General features: G+C 48.8%; 1 protein-coding gene across 1 annotated transcript; it reads right to left on the reverse strand.

Annotated features, from left to right (window-relative positions):
- Positions 1-3313: 3313 nt before the first annotated feature.
- Positions 3314-15589, reverse strand: RPL22 (ribosomal protein L22). Its single transcript, XM_084821830.1, has 4 exons — positions 15550-15589; positions 12094-12198; positions 7940-8064; positions 3314-3529 (listed from the first exon to the last, which is right to left on the reverse strand). The coding sequence occupies exons 1-4, from the start codon at positions 15559-15561 to the stop codon at positions 3385-3387; spliced, it is 387 nt and encodes a 128-aa protein (XP_084677956.1). The 5' UTR covers positions 15562-15589; the 3' UTR covers positions 3314-3384.
- Between the last annotated feature and the right edge of the window lie 755 nt (positions 15590-16344).

Consider the following 16344-nt stretch of genomic DNA (forward strand, 5'->3'; position numbering starts at 1 on the left):
GATTTTTTCCAATCTGTTGGCCATTCTTGCATTTTCCAAATTTGCTGGCATATGGCATGCATCACCTTGACAGCATCATCTTGCAAGATTTTAAACAGTTCAGCTGGGATACCGTCATCTCCTGCTGCCTTGTTATTAGCAATGCTTCTTAAGGCCCATTCAACCTCACTCTTCAGGATGTCTGGCTCTAGCTCACTGACCACACTGTCAAATCTATCCCCAATATTATTATCCTTCCTATACAGATCTTCCATATATTCTTGCCACCTTTTCTTGATCTCTTCTGCTTCTGTTAGGTCCTTGCCATCTTTGTTTTTGATCATACCCATTTTTGCCTGGAATTTACCTCCGATGTTTCCGATTTTCTGGAAGAGGTCTCTTGTCCTTCCTATTCTATTACCTTCTTCCGCTTCCGCACATTGCTTGTTTAAAAATAATTCCTTATCTCTTCTGGCTAACCTCTGGAATTTTGCATTTCATTGGGCATACCTCCCCCTATCACTGTTGCCTTTTGCTTTCCTTCTTTCTTGGGCTGCTTCCAGTGTCTCAGCAGACAGCCATCTTGCCTTCTTGGTTTTCTTTTTCTTTGGGAGGCTTTTTGTTGCCGCCTCCTGAACAATGTTGCAAACATCTGTCCATAGATCTTCCCGGACCCTATCTACTAAATCTAGTCCCTTAAATCTATTCTTCACCTCCACTGCATATTCATTGGGAATATTAGTGAGCTCATATCTAACTGATCTGTGGGTCTTCCCTATTCTCTTTAGTCTGATTCTAAATTGTGCAATAAGAAATTCGTGATCTGAGCTACAGTCAGCTCCAGGTCTTGCTTTTACCGACTGCATAGATGTCTGCCACCTTTGGCTACAAAGGATGTAGTCAATCTGATTTCGGTGTCGCCCGTCTGGTGAAGTCCATGTATAAAGGCCACCGGGTTAGATGTCTTTTAAAGGGAACAGGACAAATCCATGGAAGGCAAAATATGGACGGCTGTTATCAGGCAACAAGTAAAGCCTCAATGTTCAGAGGCAGCACAGCACTCAGCACCAGTTGCTGAGGAGCAGCAGTGGAAAAGGCCATTGCCTTCAAGCCCCCGATAGAGGGTTTCCTAGGGACAGCTGGCTGACCACTGTTGGAAACTGGAAGCTGAGCTAGATGGGCCTATGATCCAATCCAGCAGGGCTCTCAGGCTGTTCCTTAACTTCTCGCAGTCTGACAGATACCACTGCCAGAGAAACTGATCACTCACACTGCTAGCCTCTGTACAACAAAAGGGAGGGAGCTCCACATAGTTTAAGGAGGCAGAGGGCTGGGCAGAAGACTCTCCTCAATCTCAGTAGCCTTGCTGTTCCCACGAGGCAAGGGGCTCCTATTACTGAAGCAGCGGGGAGAGAAAGGACCCCCTTCCACAGGCCTGTGGCAATGCAGCCACTCAGAAGTTTCTCTGGAGCCAGCAAGGGAGGCAAGCAGAGTTAAAGGGAAATATCTTACACAACCTAGGAACAGGAGTTCTGTTCTCCAGGCATCAACAGAGAGGGTGGACACAAGAGACGTAAAATTGCCAAAAATTTTGTGGCCATGGGGAAAAAAACGGTTTCTTTCCAAGGGGTTTCAGAAAAATTGGGAATGTTGGAAAAATTGAAAAATAAACACTTTTTTTAGAACTCTTTATCGATCTAAAGTCACTTTGTTGCTCTAAGAGAGCCCTCCCCAACCTGGTGCCCTCCATATATTTTGGACTTCAGCTCCCATCAGCCTCAGGCAGCATGGCCTATGGTCAGGAATGCTGGGCACTGTAGTCCAAAAACATCAGGAGGGCACCAGGTTGGGGAGGGCTGCTTTAGGAACATAAAGCAGCCTTTCCATTCCTAAAGTTATGTATGACTTAGTTTGCTCATAAAATTTTATATTTTAAAACTTTTAAAAGTAAACTCAGTTAGTAAATGTGTAATTATTGTCTGAATAGATTAGAACTACGTTAAATGACTGCTACAGCATCAGAAACGCAGGATTCCATAGAACAAAGCCCAAGCTGTCAAGAATGTACAATGGTAACTCTACTCACGTGCTGGGAAACTGAGCATAAATGTCTATCAGTAAAATATGCTTTAGAACAATAATTTTAATAAGGAATGAAAGAACTATCTTACAGAGAGGATTCAAGAAACATTTTCTCCATGGCTTCATTACTTTCAAACATTTTACATCTCCAGTCTTTCTATAAAAGTGTTCTCATTACACAGTTTTTAGAAATCATTTTGCGGGGAGTAAAGGCTGGGTAAAAAGGTAAAGGTGTCCCCAACCAGTCGTGTCCAACTCTAGGGTGCGGTCCTCATCCCCGTTTCTAAGCCGAAGAGCCAGCACTGTCCGAAGACGCTTCGGTGGTCATGTGGCCGGCATGACTGAACACCGAGGTGCACGGACGCTGTTACCTTTCCCGCCAAGGTGGTACCTATTTATCTACTTGCAATTTCTTGCTTTCGAACTGCTAGGTTGGCAGGAGCTGGGACTGAAGACGGGAGCTCACTCCGTCACGCGGCACTCGGGTCTCGAACTGCTGTCCTGCCGACCTTCCGGTCTGCAGTTCAGCGTCTTAACCACTAAGCCACCGCGGCCCCTTAAAGGCTGGGTAACAATATATAAATACTTTGTCTTAAATTCCAAAAGAAAATGTTTCATTATCCAAAGCTGTAGAATGTTTCTAGTTTGGGGAGAAAGAACAAAAATGGTCCTCAGAAAAAAACTGTTTTCCTAATTTTTTCCAGGTCTTCACATCTCTAGTGGACACACAAAGGACATTTTGGCAGCTGTGGGTTAGGGAAACCAAAGACGGGTCCAGGAGCCTTGGGAAGGAGGAAGACTGAATTCTACATATTGACTGAAACTTACCCGTTGAAAACTTGGTTACCAGGCCACTAATACAAATCAAGTTGTCCAGACTCTTAAAACCACATGCTTTACTCCTGTTAGAAAAGCCCAAGCTTCCATAGTGCTTATATATCCCCCTCAAAACGCAAAAGTAGCCTTCTCGCCCATATTTTACACATACATACATTGTTTGCAAGTTATGACTCCCCATGCCTCCCATGACAGCATCCCTGCCCAATGTGAGAGTGACCTTCCCCTAAACCACCCTTCCCCAACCTGGTGCCCTCCAGATGTGTTGGACTGCAACCCCCATGTCCAACACATCTGGAGGGCACCAAGCTGGGGGAGGGTGGGCTTTGAGACCATTCTGGCCCTTGGCGTGGCTATGGACGCTTGTCCCGTTGTGGCATTTCAAGGCCACAAGACACACACAGAGAAAGAAGCGTTACAAGAACGATGACTGCGTTTTATTCAAGGAAAACCAAATGTACAAAATATCTCCAGATCACTTTGCGTTTAATCTTCCTCCTCCTCCTCCTCTTCATCCTGGTTGATCTGGAAATATCGCAGCTCATAGCTCTCTTTGCTATTGGCAACTACACGGAGCCAGTCGCGCAGGTTGTTCTTCTTCAGGTATTTCTTGGTGAGGTACTTCAGGTACCTGAGGAAAGAAAAAGAAAAGGAAGCCGGTAGCCAAACCAACAGCAGTGCCAGAACACCTGATCCTGCTGCTCCGTTTTACTGCTCTTTGTATTTCTTTTCTTGTGACTGGAATGGTTTTTAATACTGGATTTTAAATGTGATTTTAATATTTATATGTGAACTGCTTATGGATCTTGTTACATTTAGCGGCATACAAATATTACAAATAAATAATAAACAACGCCACCAGAATCCAATGAGCTGTTCTCTCGCATACTTCTCTAGCACCTCCAATAATACAAGTCACAACCATAGTGACGGGCTCACTAGGACGCCCCTGGAATCACCTGGTGTGGAATGCAGTAGCCTGATACCTGGCCGGGGGTGGGTGGGTGTTGCAGCATATTAAAGCCAAAGAATTAGGCATTCCTCACAGATTTCAGCAGCCTGAAACACCTCAAATTTCATTTTTTTTAAAGAAGTCAAGATGGGCTCAAAAAGAAGCCGGCACCACTTGCTGAACCCTCCAAGGACCAGCTCTCACTAGGATGATCGTGGGCTGGGATTCACTGCCTTGCATCACTCATTACCCCAAGCCACAACAAGCAAACGAAGTATGCAAACCTGCGAAGTTTCATGTATACAGATCGGCTTTGTTTATACAGGACTCATCAGAACTGCTCCAGTGGATCAAACCAAGGTGGGTCCATTTGGTCTGGTATTGTGTTCCCAATGGCGGCCAGACTTTGGAAGCTCATAACCGGGGCATGAACTCAAACTGCCATCCCTGATTTCTCCCCAACACCTGGTGTTCAGAGATAAACCGCCCCTGTGTATGGAAGAACTATTGAGCTCAAGAGTGGGCAGACTTCAGGCTTGTAGGATCTACTTTGTTTTTTCACTAGGATCCTGAGGTCCGTCAGGTTCAAAATGGTGGTTTCAAGGAAGGTGGAAATCAGTTGAGGCTGGTGGCTGTGATGTCTGTGGGACGATGAATCCACTCCGGGTTTCAGTCAGAACTCCAGCAGAGCTATCCAAGAGGACTGGTTCTGACTGAAACCCGGAGCGGATTCATCACCCCAGTGACATTGGGGCCACCAGCCTCCACTGGCAGAAATATAATTGAGCAACAGCCCGGGGGTTGGTTTTCCATACCAGAACTGGAGCTCAAGCACTAATTCTTTCACACAGAAATCTATTTCTATCTCCCTGCCAATGTCCTTGACCACAGCAGCCTAATTCAGGAGGAGAAAGGGCTTTGTTGTTGTCGTCGTCTCTGTTAAACCATTGGGAGTAAAAAAATAAACTGGGTGACTTTGGGCCCATCACAGACTCTCAGCCCAACCCACCTCACAGAGTTGTTGTTGCGAGGATAAAATGGAGGAGGAGGATTATGTATGCCGCCTTGGGTTCGTTAAGCAGGAAAAAAGGTGGGATAGAAATGTAATAAAATAAATAAATAAACCTTGCCGAACTACTGCAAATCACCCAGAAATCTACCAGTAGATCCCAACCTACGTTCTGCCTAGCCTGGATTTAGCTACCATGCCAAAGCTCCAGCTAGAATTTGCTGGCGTGATTCAGATGGAGATGGGTAGGCATTTAGTATTTTTCCAGTTTAACTGACATTTTTGTTGTTGCCAGGGCTGTGTGTGCAGAATGATTCTGAACGCAACAAAACCCAGAATGGACAAGTTCACACATAATGGAAAAACCATAATGTAGGGTATTGTGCAGGAGCAGGCAGATGTCAGCACAAAGTGCCAGGCTCGAGCACTCCTCCCACCCCACTCGTTCTCCAGTACAGCTGGGAGGAAGAATAAACCAGCATTTTGTTTTATGCAAGCAGATTCCTGGCTTGGCATTACACGCAAACCAAGAATTGCAGTTTAAAATAAACTGTAGCCAATTGCTCAACAAACCAGCTTCAAACCCTAGATTGTGTTTATGGCTTGCTTAGTAAACTAGTTTATTTTAAAGCAAAATTCCTATTTCACACCTAAGGACAAACTAAGAACCTGCTAAAGTGAAACTGAAGCCTGGTTTACTCCTCTCCCTGTTGGGAGGATGGAGGAGAGGGGATTGGGGGCGGGGGGCGCAAGGAATAGCAAAAGCAGAATAATGTACGCAAAGTAGAAACCTATGCAACCCCATTCACGCACACAATCACACACACACACACACACATACACAACCTTCTCAGACTCACCTCCTCAGGTGTTTTATGCAGGTTAACGGGGGGGGGGGGGGAGCGGACTTTTCCATCTAGCATGGAAAAAGCTCAGGAGGGAAGCGGGCTCACATCCAACCTGCAGCAGATGAGAGTTGTGCTCTTTCTCCTCTCAGCACTGGGGCCAGGTCAAATGGGGAACTCACACAGGCTATATTCGGTCCACAGGGAAGAAGTTCCCCATGCCTGATTTCTAATAAATGGCCCAATTATTTCCAGTCTGAAGGCTTTAGGGCTGGCCCGGCTAAAAATCCAATTGAGTTATTAAGCGAATCTTCGCCAGAGCCCTTGTTGCAATACAGCTTTCCACATTGCTGCTTCAGTGGCCAAAGGAAGCGCTTCAGCCAAGAGATCCGCAACAGTAGATTGCGCATTTCTCTAATGAAGCAAAGCACCACTTTCTCCTCAGATGCTCTCTTGTGGAATCTGGCTGCAAAAACCCTTTAGGAAAAACACACAATTTGTATTATGTCAATATTTTGACACAGGATTTGAAAGGGAAGGCTTCAATTTCTCATCACAGAGGGGGAGGCTTGAGTGGCCTCCTCCTAAAGGTGGGAGTGGGAGACAAAAGCGAGAGTACAGGGAGAAGCTTCCTTCGGGGAGACGTGACAGAGGTGTACATTATGCATGATGTGGAGGAAGTGGATAGTCTGAAATGCGAATTCCGGAGTGTAACTCTTGCGCTGTGTGAAGTCCTTCCTTTCATCTCTCCGGAATCTCCTACCAATCAGGTTCATGGGATGACCCCACTGGGGCTCTAGTATTATGAGCCTCTCTCCTAATACAAAGGGCTCCCCCACAAGCAGGACATGAGGGCAATAGTTGTTCCAGGAGTACGACAAGGGTGTATATTGTCACCCTGCTTATTTAACTTATATGCAGAGTACATCATGAGAAACGCCGGGTTGGATGAATCACAGGTCAGAATTAAGATTGCCGGGAGAATTATCAACAACCTCAGATACGCAGACGATACCACCCTAATGGCAGAAAGCGAAGAGGATCTCAAGAGCCTCTTGTTGAGGGTGAAAGAGGAGAGTGCAAAAGCTGGTTTGAAACTCAACATTAACAAAACGAAGATCATGGCATCTGGCCCCATCACTTCCAGGCATATAGAAGGGGAAGAAATGGAAGCAGTGACAGATTTTATTTTCTTGGGCTCCAAAATCACTGCAGACGGTGACTGTGGCTATGAAATTAAAAGACGCTTGCTCCTGGGGAGGAAAGCTGTGGCACACCTTGGCAGCATAGTAAGAAGCAGAGACATCACCTTGCCGACAAAGGTTCGTATAATCAAAGCTATGGTTTTCCCAGTAGTAATGTATGTCTGTGAGAGCTGGACTATAAGGAAGAATCGATGCTTTCGAACTGTGGTGCTGGAGAAGACTCTTACGAGTCCTCTGGATTGCAAGGAGGTCAAATCAGTCAATCCTAGAGGAAATCAACCCTGACTGCTCATTGGAAGGACAGATACTGAAGCTGAAGCTCAAATATTTTGGCCACCTAATGCGAAGAGAAAACTCCCTGGAAAAGACCTGATACTGGGAAAGATTGAAGGCAAAAGGAGAAGGGGACAGCAGAGGATGAGATAGCTAGATAGCATCACCGATGCAATGAATATGGACTTGAGCACATTCCGGGAGAGAGCGCAGGACAGGAAGGCCTGGCGTGCTATGGTCCACGGGGTCACGAAGAGTCAGACATGACCGAACGACTGAACAACAACATGCTGTTGTTCCCCAGCAAATGTGTACATCGGCATACTGCCTATGATCATGGATACAGCATATAGCCATCCTGGCTAGCAGCATGGATAGACCTCTCCACCTCTGAGAATGTGTCCAAGCCCCCTTTAAAGCCATCCAGCCTAGTGGTCATCACCACGACCTGCGGTAGAGAGTTCCATAATATGTTGGGTGAAGCAGTAGAACCTTTTGGCTGTCCTGAATACGCCAACCATCCATTTCATTGGGTGACCTGCTCATCTCCTTGGTGGCCTGCCTGATAGATCGCATAATTGGGGGGGGGGGGGGCTTCTTTCCCACATGCCAGTGTCTCCTCTGCAGTCAATTACAGGACAGGGCAGGATAGGAGCAAGGAGGCAGGTGGAAGCTCAGCAAGTGCCTGCCTCTCCAAGGGGAAGGCGCCTCTGGTCAAAGTCTCCTCCCCGTCTTTTCACCACAGACGGCTCCTTACCTCTTAGAAAAAGGGACCTCCGAGGTCACCGTGATTTTGCTTTTGCTTCTCTCGATGGTCACTACACCTCCACCGAGGTTCCCGGCTTTCCCATTCACTTTGATCCGCTCCTGCAGGAACTGCTCCTGCGAGAATTTGAAGAGGGATCATTTAAAGTTAACGTCAGAAAATTTATATTTATTTTTGACCACAGGTTGCTGTCCCGCCTCCTCGAGAGGCTCAAGACTGGTGTACGGGGCTCCGCCCACCCCCTGGCCCCATTTTATCCCTACAATAACTCTGTGAGCTATGTTAGCTGAGAGAGTGATCAGCCAAGGAGCTGAATGGATGCGGATTTCCCAGGCTAACCCCTGCGTAAACATGTATAGGACTGGTCGTTTATCACTTCAAGCCCTCACATAAAGCGACAAGCTGGGTTAGGTTAGACATCCGGTTGGGTTGGACATTCGAAGGACTGCCTGACTACCGAGGCAACTGAGGAATGGACTATGAAGGGAAGACACCAACCCCTGCTCCATGTTGCATTTCACAGAGGTGGGCCTCGAATTAGCCTAGAGGTGCATCAAGCGGAGTCTCCCTTGCTGTAAAGGTGCGGCTTCTGCCAGCTGCTATGTGCCACGACTTGCCACTGCTATGTACGAATGGGCATAGGACTCCCTTCCAATTAGGAGTCACATGGAGATCAGTGGCATGCAGATACAGAGGGAAGAGCTCCCCTGAGGGCGGAACATTCTTACACACATTGAAGAGCAGATCTTTTTGTGTACAAGTATGAAGTGTGCTTTCAGTTTTAATTTGGACAAGAAGTGAATCTCGGCTGTCAAACATTTCATTCTTTTGTGTAAATCGGCCTGACCCAAACTGGGGCTCTCCAGATGCTTTGGACTTCAACTCATATCAGCCCCAGCCAGCATGAACACTGGTCAGGACTGCTGGGATTGTAGTCCAAAACATCGGGAGAGCACCAGATTTAGGGAAGGCCAGTGATCCACGAAACGCAACATGGAGCAGGAGTTGGTTATCTTCCCTTAGCAGGTTAATTAATTAACCCACAATTTGCCAGGTTGTGTGCCACACGCAAGCCGCTTCTGATTTGAATATGCAATCTCCGATAGGCTCAATCATAGGCTGCTTCATGACGTACAAACCCAGACACTATGACCTGGTTCACACATAACGACAGCCCAGAGTACGGGTGAAGTATGGGTTGTCGTTCTGTGCAAACCCTGCACTATGATTTACCTATGATTTGCTAATCACGAACAACCCAGAAAAAGAACCATGATTTGTTGTTGGGTTGTGAACTCTGGGATGTTCATGGTTAACAACCTATAGGTAAACCATGGTGCAGGGTTCACATGTAACAACACCCACGATTCAACGACAACCCATACTCAAGCCATACTCTGGGCTGTCATTACACATGAACAAGGTCAACATGTCTGGTTTCGCATGTTATGAAGCAACCTACAACCGGGCAGATCAGAGGCTGCATGTTCAAATCGGGAGCAGCTCACGTGCCCTCTGGGTCAGTGTGGGCAGCATCTTCCAAGGGAAGGCAATCTTGGTTGGGGACCAAACCTATGTCTGGATCAGCGATTTGTTCACAAGTGTTCAACCTTTTTCAGTCCAAGGGCCAAATTCAACTTTGGAGACGCTCTCAGGGGCCACATTCCAGTTGCAAGCAGAAGGGGCAGGGCCCGAAATAACAGCATATTTTAGCTTCAAGCTCCTTCTGCTGGTAACTAAGCTTTAGGAAAGGCACTTAAACCTTTTAGAATGGCAAAAAACACACATAAAAGCCAGGAAATCACCATACAACTGGCGGTTGGGAGAAAGGGGACGTGACCACCTGGAGAACCCCATAACGCCGGACCAGATACAAAGTTGGCCGGATTTAGCCCACGGCTCTGAAGTATAACACCCCTGGATTAGATGATACAAACACACTCAGTGCAGAGATGTAGCAGAATTCCTCTGGAGCTAGGGACTTGGGCTCACAAGAGCCCTCAATAGTTCCATTACATTTTTCTGTAGCATACTCACAGGTCTCTAGCTGCAGATTAATATGACCTGGCATGCAGCTGGTGGAAGTTTCTTGTGTAGCCCTACTTCCAACATCCTAGTTTTCTATGGAAACAAGTCAGATCAGCAATCCATCCAGCTCAGTATTGACTGAGGCTCTCCAAGATTTCAGACAGGAGCCTTTCCAAGCCCTGCCTTGAGCTATTGGGGATCAGACTTGGGGAACCTCTCCACGAAAAGCATTTGCCCTAGCACTGAGCTATACAGCCCTCCCAGAACTATTTCCAGAAAGGAAGCTGTGATATACATACATATGTTTATTCCTTTTAGCCATAGGCCATTCCAGAATGACAAACGCAAAAACATCCGTCGGGATGAGTGCGAATATAAATAAGAGGGGGAAAATTATACATTTTATTTAAAAACATTCACCTTAGAAATACATATTAGAAATACACCTTAGAACATTGACATTTAAAATACACCCTAAATCCGACTAAAATCACTAAGTTACTAAAACTCACAAAATCTGACAATAAAAACACTAAGCTGGAAATGAGATAAAATTACACATACGGTTTTAAAAACAATTTAAAATGGACCTTGGAACTTGCTAAAATTCCTCAAGGGGATGGCCCTGCCAGATCACTGAATCCTCCTTGCGGTCCACTGCCATCTCATTCAAAGTTGTCGCTCTAATTTTCTTTGCTGCGGTCACAGTAGCTGTGATATTATTGACTGGGAAACCTACACACTGCACTTCAGCAAAAAAGCTCTTAGAGCCATTTCTGTAATAATTTTAAAGTGAATTAAAATACAAGAAAATTAGGTACAAAGAGAAAATACAGGAGTGCAGCAGACACTGCAACTTTCAGAATAAAAATAGTTTAAACATTAATAGAACTAAAATATCTGGGGAGACAAAAAGGTCTGTCTCTGGCGGTGAGAAGGGAACAGCGATGGCATCAGGAAAGCCACTCTGGGGAGGAAAATCCAAGGGCAGGGCACCACCACTGGAAAGGTCTTAACCCCAGTCTCCCACCTTACTTCTGACGGCAGGGAGACCCAGAAGAAGGGCCTCGGAGGGCAACCAACTGGGCAGGTTCATGTGGGAGAAGCAAAAAGCAGGAGTACAGCAGCACCACTTCGGAGGTTATTCTATTGTGACGTGGTCTTTCATGGGCTGAAGTCAGCTTCAGCAGATGCATGAGCAACAATTTTATACATCTGACCAAATGAGCTCCAAAGCAATTGGTAGTCCTGAAGGTGCCCTAGGTGGTTTTGTAGTTTTCTACATATATGCAATCTCCCTATCCTGCAGTCTGAAGTGGCACAATCCAAGGAGATGGCATGTGTCAGCCCTTTGGAAGCAAAGGCCAATCTATGTGGTTCATGTAATTCTGTAACATACCAGGTACACCGATGGCACAGTATAATGGATAATAAAAGGAGTGCTGCAGCCTGTGATATCAGAACATGCAGTGCGGCTTGAATTTTTCTCTGTCTCTCTTGCTTGAAAAAAACACACAGTCAATAAGGAAAAGAAACCCCACTGATGTTCCCTGACTAGGGGTAATATCCAGGAGTGTTGTCAGCCTGAGGGAAAGCACATACGCAGCCACTTTGCTCAGAGCTGGATATACACAGACTTTGTAGCAGACTTCAAGAGATACCCGGTGCAAACAGTGTCAAAAATGTATACGCATACACAAAATCCCAAGACATGCATTTCCAAAACAGGGTGTTGCCAAACGGACTATAATAACCTCCATCAGGCCCTAAAACCAGTTGCAATCAAATGGCTGCATCCCCTTTACATAGCGTCAGTGTGCTAGGCACTGGGCAGAACTCAGATGCTCCAGGTAGCAGTGTTAGAATAAAGTGGCCTTATGAAAAAACACATCAGTGCAAGTCAGCAAACACTGCCCATGAAACACGCCCCAAAACGAAATCCCTGAAAAAGCAGTATTCCTCCATCAAGAGGTGACATCAGAGCAATCTGTTCTATCTGCAATCTGTGTGTGATGCTTTAGCCACCTATCTGGCTCCTAATGGGGCCCAGGCAACCAAACTGGAGCATGTGGTGTGTCCCTAAAGGCAGAACATGCCTCCAAGTGCTCAGAACTTACGAAGTTGGCAGCGTCCATAATACCATCTTCTACTGGGTGGGTACAGTCCAGAGTGAACTTCAAGACCTGCTTCTTTTTTTTGCCACCTTTTGTCGGCAGCTTCTTCTGCAGGGGAGAACACAATTGTCAGAGAACCAATGGCAAACATATCAGAGAGCGAACACAAACAGCACATTACACCAGCCTTTCCCAACATGGCGCCCTCCAGTTGCTGGGACTGCAACTCTCATAATTCCCAGCCAGCACCGGCCTGAAAAGGGAGCTGCAATCCAAAACAGGCAGCTATCATCCCCAATCCCTGACTCAGCAAAACTTATCCTGAAAGGCTATTTCAAAATCCATTAAATCATCAGAACCAGAAATGCTTCCAGCCAGCCAGGCTTTGCACAAGTTCCTTTTTCCTACCTGGTCACAAATTACTAAGGTCAGAACGTGTAGGCAGACAGACTGGTGACTTTTGCAGGACTGTGAATGGCTGACCTGCAGCTCAGGCCAGCACGTCTGGAGACAGCAAGGCAAGGGGATCTGGCAGTGCCACCAAGCCAGGCCTCCTCTTCTGCTCAGCCTCCTCAGCTGAGCAGGCTAGAGGTGAAAACCACACCAAGGAACTGGGGGAGGAAGAAGGGGCTGAACTGGTACTGTAACACAACATCCAACACAGACCATCTCACACTTTGGACTTTGATCACCTGCCCAGAAGGTTGCACACCTTGGGTACAACCCAGCAAGCCAATTTCATAGGAATTGATGTTAAACAACAAAAATATATGCAAGGCATGTTTTTACTATTTGTATTGCTCAATAAGTTTTAATGTTTTAGCTGTATTTTGTTTCAGTGCACTTTTTGCTTTTGTATTGGCCGTGTCCACATTATGAACAAGCCAGTGCATTACTGCACACTGCTCAATTGCTCCCACTTGGCTCCTCCTGCAAGCAGGAACGGCTAAACACACTGTGGACCTCCCATCTGTGATTTATAGTGATGTACAAACTAGTTTGTTATTGGCTTATGACTCTGGTTTGTCTGGGGAGAGAAAAGCCAGAGTTCCCAGTACGCATGTCACAATAAATGAACCACAAACAGGGGGTCTGGTTTGGTTCACTACTCCCACCTGCAGCGGCAATGATCCAGCAGCGTGCACCAGCACACTGACCTGCTCACAGTGTCGTGTCCTTTGAATGCCGCGATTGTAAGCTGCATTTATGTTCCAACAAGGAAGCGATACAAGAAATATTTTCAAGAGCCCATGAGCCCCCTGGTGGGAGGGCACGTATGAAGTGCATTAAATAAACCAGGGGTGGGGGGCACGTGGGCCTCCACATGTTGTACGACTGCAACACTCTCCTAATGCTAGAACCCAGCGGGGTCATCCCATGAAGCTGAGTGGTGGGAGATGCAGGACAGGTCAAAGGGCTTTTTAACTGCACTGTGTGAAAAAGTCGCTACCACGCCTAGTGATGGCCACCAAATTCGATGGTTTTAAAAGGGGGTTGGACAAATTCCTGGAGGAGAAGGCTATCAATGGCTACTAGTCCTGAAGCCTCTATGCTACCTCCAGGATGAGAGGCAGTAAACCTATGGACACCAGTTGCTGGGGAACATGGGCAGGATGGAGCTGCTGCACTCGTGTCATGCTTGTGAGTTTCCCATGGGCAGCTGGTTGGCCACTCTCAGAACAGAATGCTGGAGTAGATGGACCCTTGGTCTGATCCAGCATCAAGGCTCTTCTGATGTTCTTAACTCCCATCAGCCCAGGCCAACATAGCCAATGGTGAGGTATGATGGGAGCTGCAATCGATCTGGAAGGCCACACCTTCTCCATCCCCAAATAAACAACTGGCTTCCAAAGTTCTGTCACATTCTTGCATGACCAAGAAACAGAACCCAGGATGGGGGAATGGAAACTGGATTAAGCTTGAATCTCAGTGGCTGGGGTCATAGGGCAGGTACAGTGCTCTACCACCATCGCTTTATCCCATACGAGTGAATGGATGCAACTCAATTCTAAGTGGGGGGAAAGCAAAGCAATGCAATTGGAGACATTGCTTGTGTTGAAGGAGAAAATCTGCCTCTGAAATTAAGGCCTTTACAGAAACACAAACCCAGGCTTCCCACCAAAGAAGAGCTAGACAGGGAGCAGAAGCGTACCCTGGGCTAGGAAAGCTGCATGATGCGTGTTCGCGAACAAGTGGCCATTGCATTCACATTTTACATTCTTCAGGTCTGCACCCAAAAGAACATAATGTGTGAAGAGGTAGTGTGTTAGCAAGCCCTCATTGAGAAGTGCCATGGGGTGTGTTCAGGTATAAAGCATCCCTGCGCATGCCACAACACTCTGATACTGACAGCACGATCAAAATAACCCACTGTGACTTAAGCCTTGGTGGGCTGCAGCACGTGTCAAGCAGGATTTGAATAGTGAAAGCCTGGCCACTGCTTGTCATGTCACATGAACCTGGGTAGCGGGTTAGGAGAGCTAAACAGCCCTCGCATAGCCCCTGGTCTGTTGTTGGACGCCACTACAGAGAAGCACCCCCCCCCCCCCGCCGGACCTTAAAATACAGGGAGCTCAGCACCCTTCTCCTCCCATCATCCCCATCCAGCGTGGCCTTCCCCTCTACAGATTTGTCTAATCCAGCCTTTCCCAATGGCCATGCTGGTTGGGGCTGATGGGAGTTGCAGTCTCACACATCTAGAGGGCTCCAGGTTGGGGAAGGCTGGGGAGCGGAGAAAAGGAGCTCTGGCGAGGATCTCAGTGGAACACTGGAAGCTGCTTTCTACCCAGTCAGGCCATCGGCCCGCCCAGCCCTGTACTGCTGGCACCGATCGGCAGCAATGGCTCTCCAGGGTCTCTGGCAGGATTCTTTCCCGACCCTACCTGGCGACGCCGGGCATCGACCTTCTGCATGCAAAGCGGGGGCCCTGTCACGGAGCGACGGGCAGCTCTGCCCGGGGAAAGGGCCATCAGCCCTTTGAGAGCCCCCAGCTCCTGCCTAGCCTTACTAGGGGCGCAGGAGCAAGCACTCAGGCAGGCCGCCCCAACCGGCTTCCGCCCCACCCTGCGCCCCCAAGCCAAGCCAAGCCCGCCCAAGCCAGAGGCACAGCGCTGCAGCTCAGCTACTCCCTGCACATGCCCAGAGGACCAGCAGCGGGGCGGCAGCGGCCCCTCCACACGTGCCGGAGGCCCCTCTCCGCAAGCCCCACCCTCACGGCTGGGCGCGGGAGGCTCGGCCGGGGCGCAGGAGGCGGCAGGCGTGCGCGGCGGGCCACCGCCGGAGGGCAGCGGGCGGAGGCGGCGTCCGGGGGGCGGCGCGGGGCGGGCCACGGGGGGGCGCCGAGGCCTGCGCGGGGAAGGAGGGGGCCCAAGAAGCCCCCCGCCCCCGGCGACGTCACCCTCGGGCCCCTGCACGGCCCCGGCCCCTCGCTTCCTGGGCCCGGCGCGGCCGGAGACTCACCGCAGGCGCCATGGCGGCAGTAACGAGGGGCTTGAGAAAGGAAGAGCGGCCGCGCGCATGCGCCCGCCGAGCTCCGCCCGCCCCTCCACTTCCGGGCTGCGAGCCTTGCGTCCCGGCGGCGTATGCGCATGCGCTTTTTCTGAAAACCATAGAGATCGACTCCGCTTGCGGGGGCCCGGCTTCCGGTGCGACTTTCGACTCCTGCTGAGCCTCCGGGCTCGCCTGGGCTCCTCCCCTGCCGAGCGCCGAGAGTGTCGATCGGCGGCCCCCGTCTGCTCTGTCCTCTCCTCGCGCTCTCAACCGGCCGCTCGCGTGGGTCGATGAGACCGATTGAGCGCGCCTTGGCAGGAGCCGGAACTGACGCTTTGGCGCGGGGCACGATGGGAATTGTAGTGTTGCTTTTCTGTGGGAAATGGGGAGACTGAGGGGGCGCACTTTGAAAAGGGAGGCGGGGCTGAATGGGTAAGTTGAGGGAATCCTCAGTGCCGAGACTACAACTCCCATCATCGCCTACTGGTCAGGGATGCTGGGCTTTGTAGTCCAGCCACATCTGGAGGGCTTCAGGTTGCGGGGAGACTGACCAAGAGCCTTTTGGTACCTTAAGGCAGCCCTCCCCCGACAAGGTGGCACCCTCCAGATGTGGTGGACTACAATTCCCAGCATCCCCATGGCCAACATGCTGGCTAGGGAAGATGGGGGTCACAGTCCCAACACGTCTGAAGGGTGCCACATTGTGAGGGAGGCTGCCGTGCTGGCTGGGCATGATGTGTGCTGTGATCCAACACATCTGGAGGG

Source organism: Heloderma suspectum, chromosome 15 (genome assembly GCF_057233095.1).
Source record: "Heloderma suspectum isolate Gila_16-S chromosome 15, 16-S_ref, whole genome shotgun sequence".
NCBI lineage: Eukaryota > Metazoa > Chordata > Lepidosauria > Squamata > Helodermatidae > Heloderma > Heloderma suspectum.

What these genes read in the sequence shown, in the direction of transcription:
- RPL22 (XM_084821830.1), bottom strand. An exon ending in TTATGGACGCTGCCAACTTC is followed by an intron (nt 8,065 to 12,093) that starts GTAAGTTCTGAG and finishes AAATTCTCGCAG; the next exon opens with GAGCAGTTCCTGCAGGAGCG. An exon ending in GAGGTCCCTTTTTCTAAGAG is followed by an intron (nt 3,530 to 7,939) that starts GTAAGGAGCCGT and finishes TTCTTTCCTCAG; the next exon opens with GTACCTGAAGTACCTCACCA.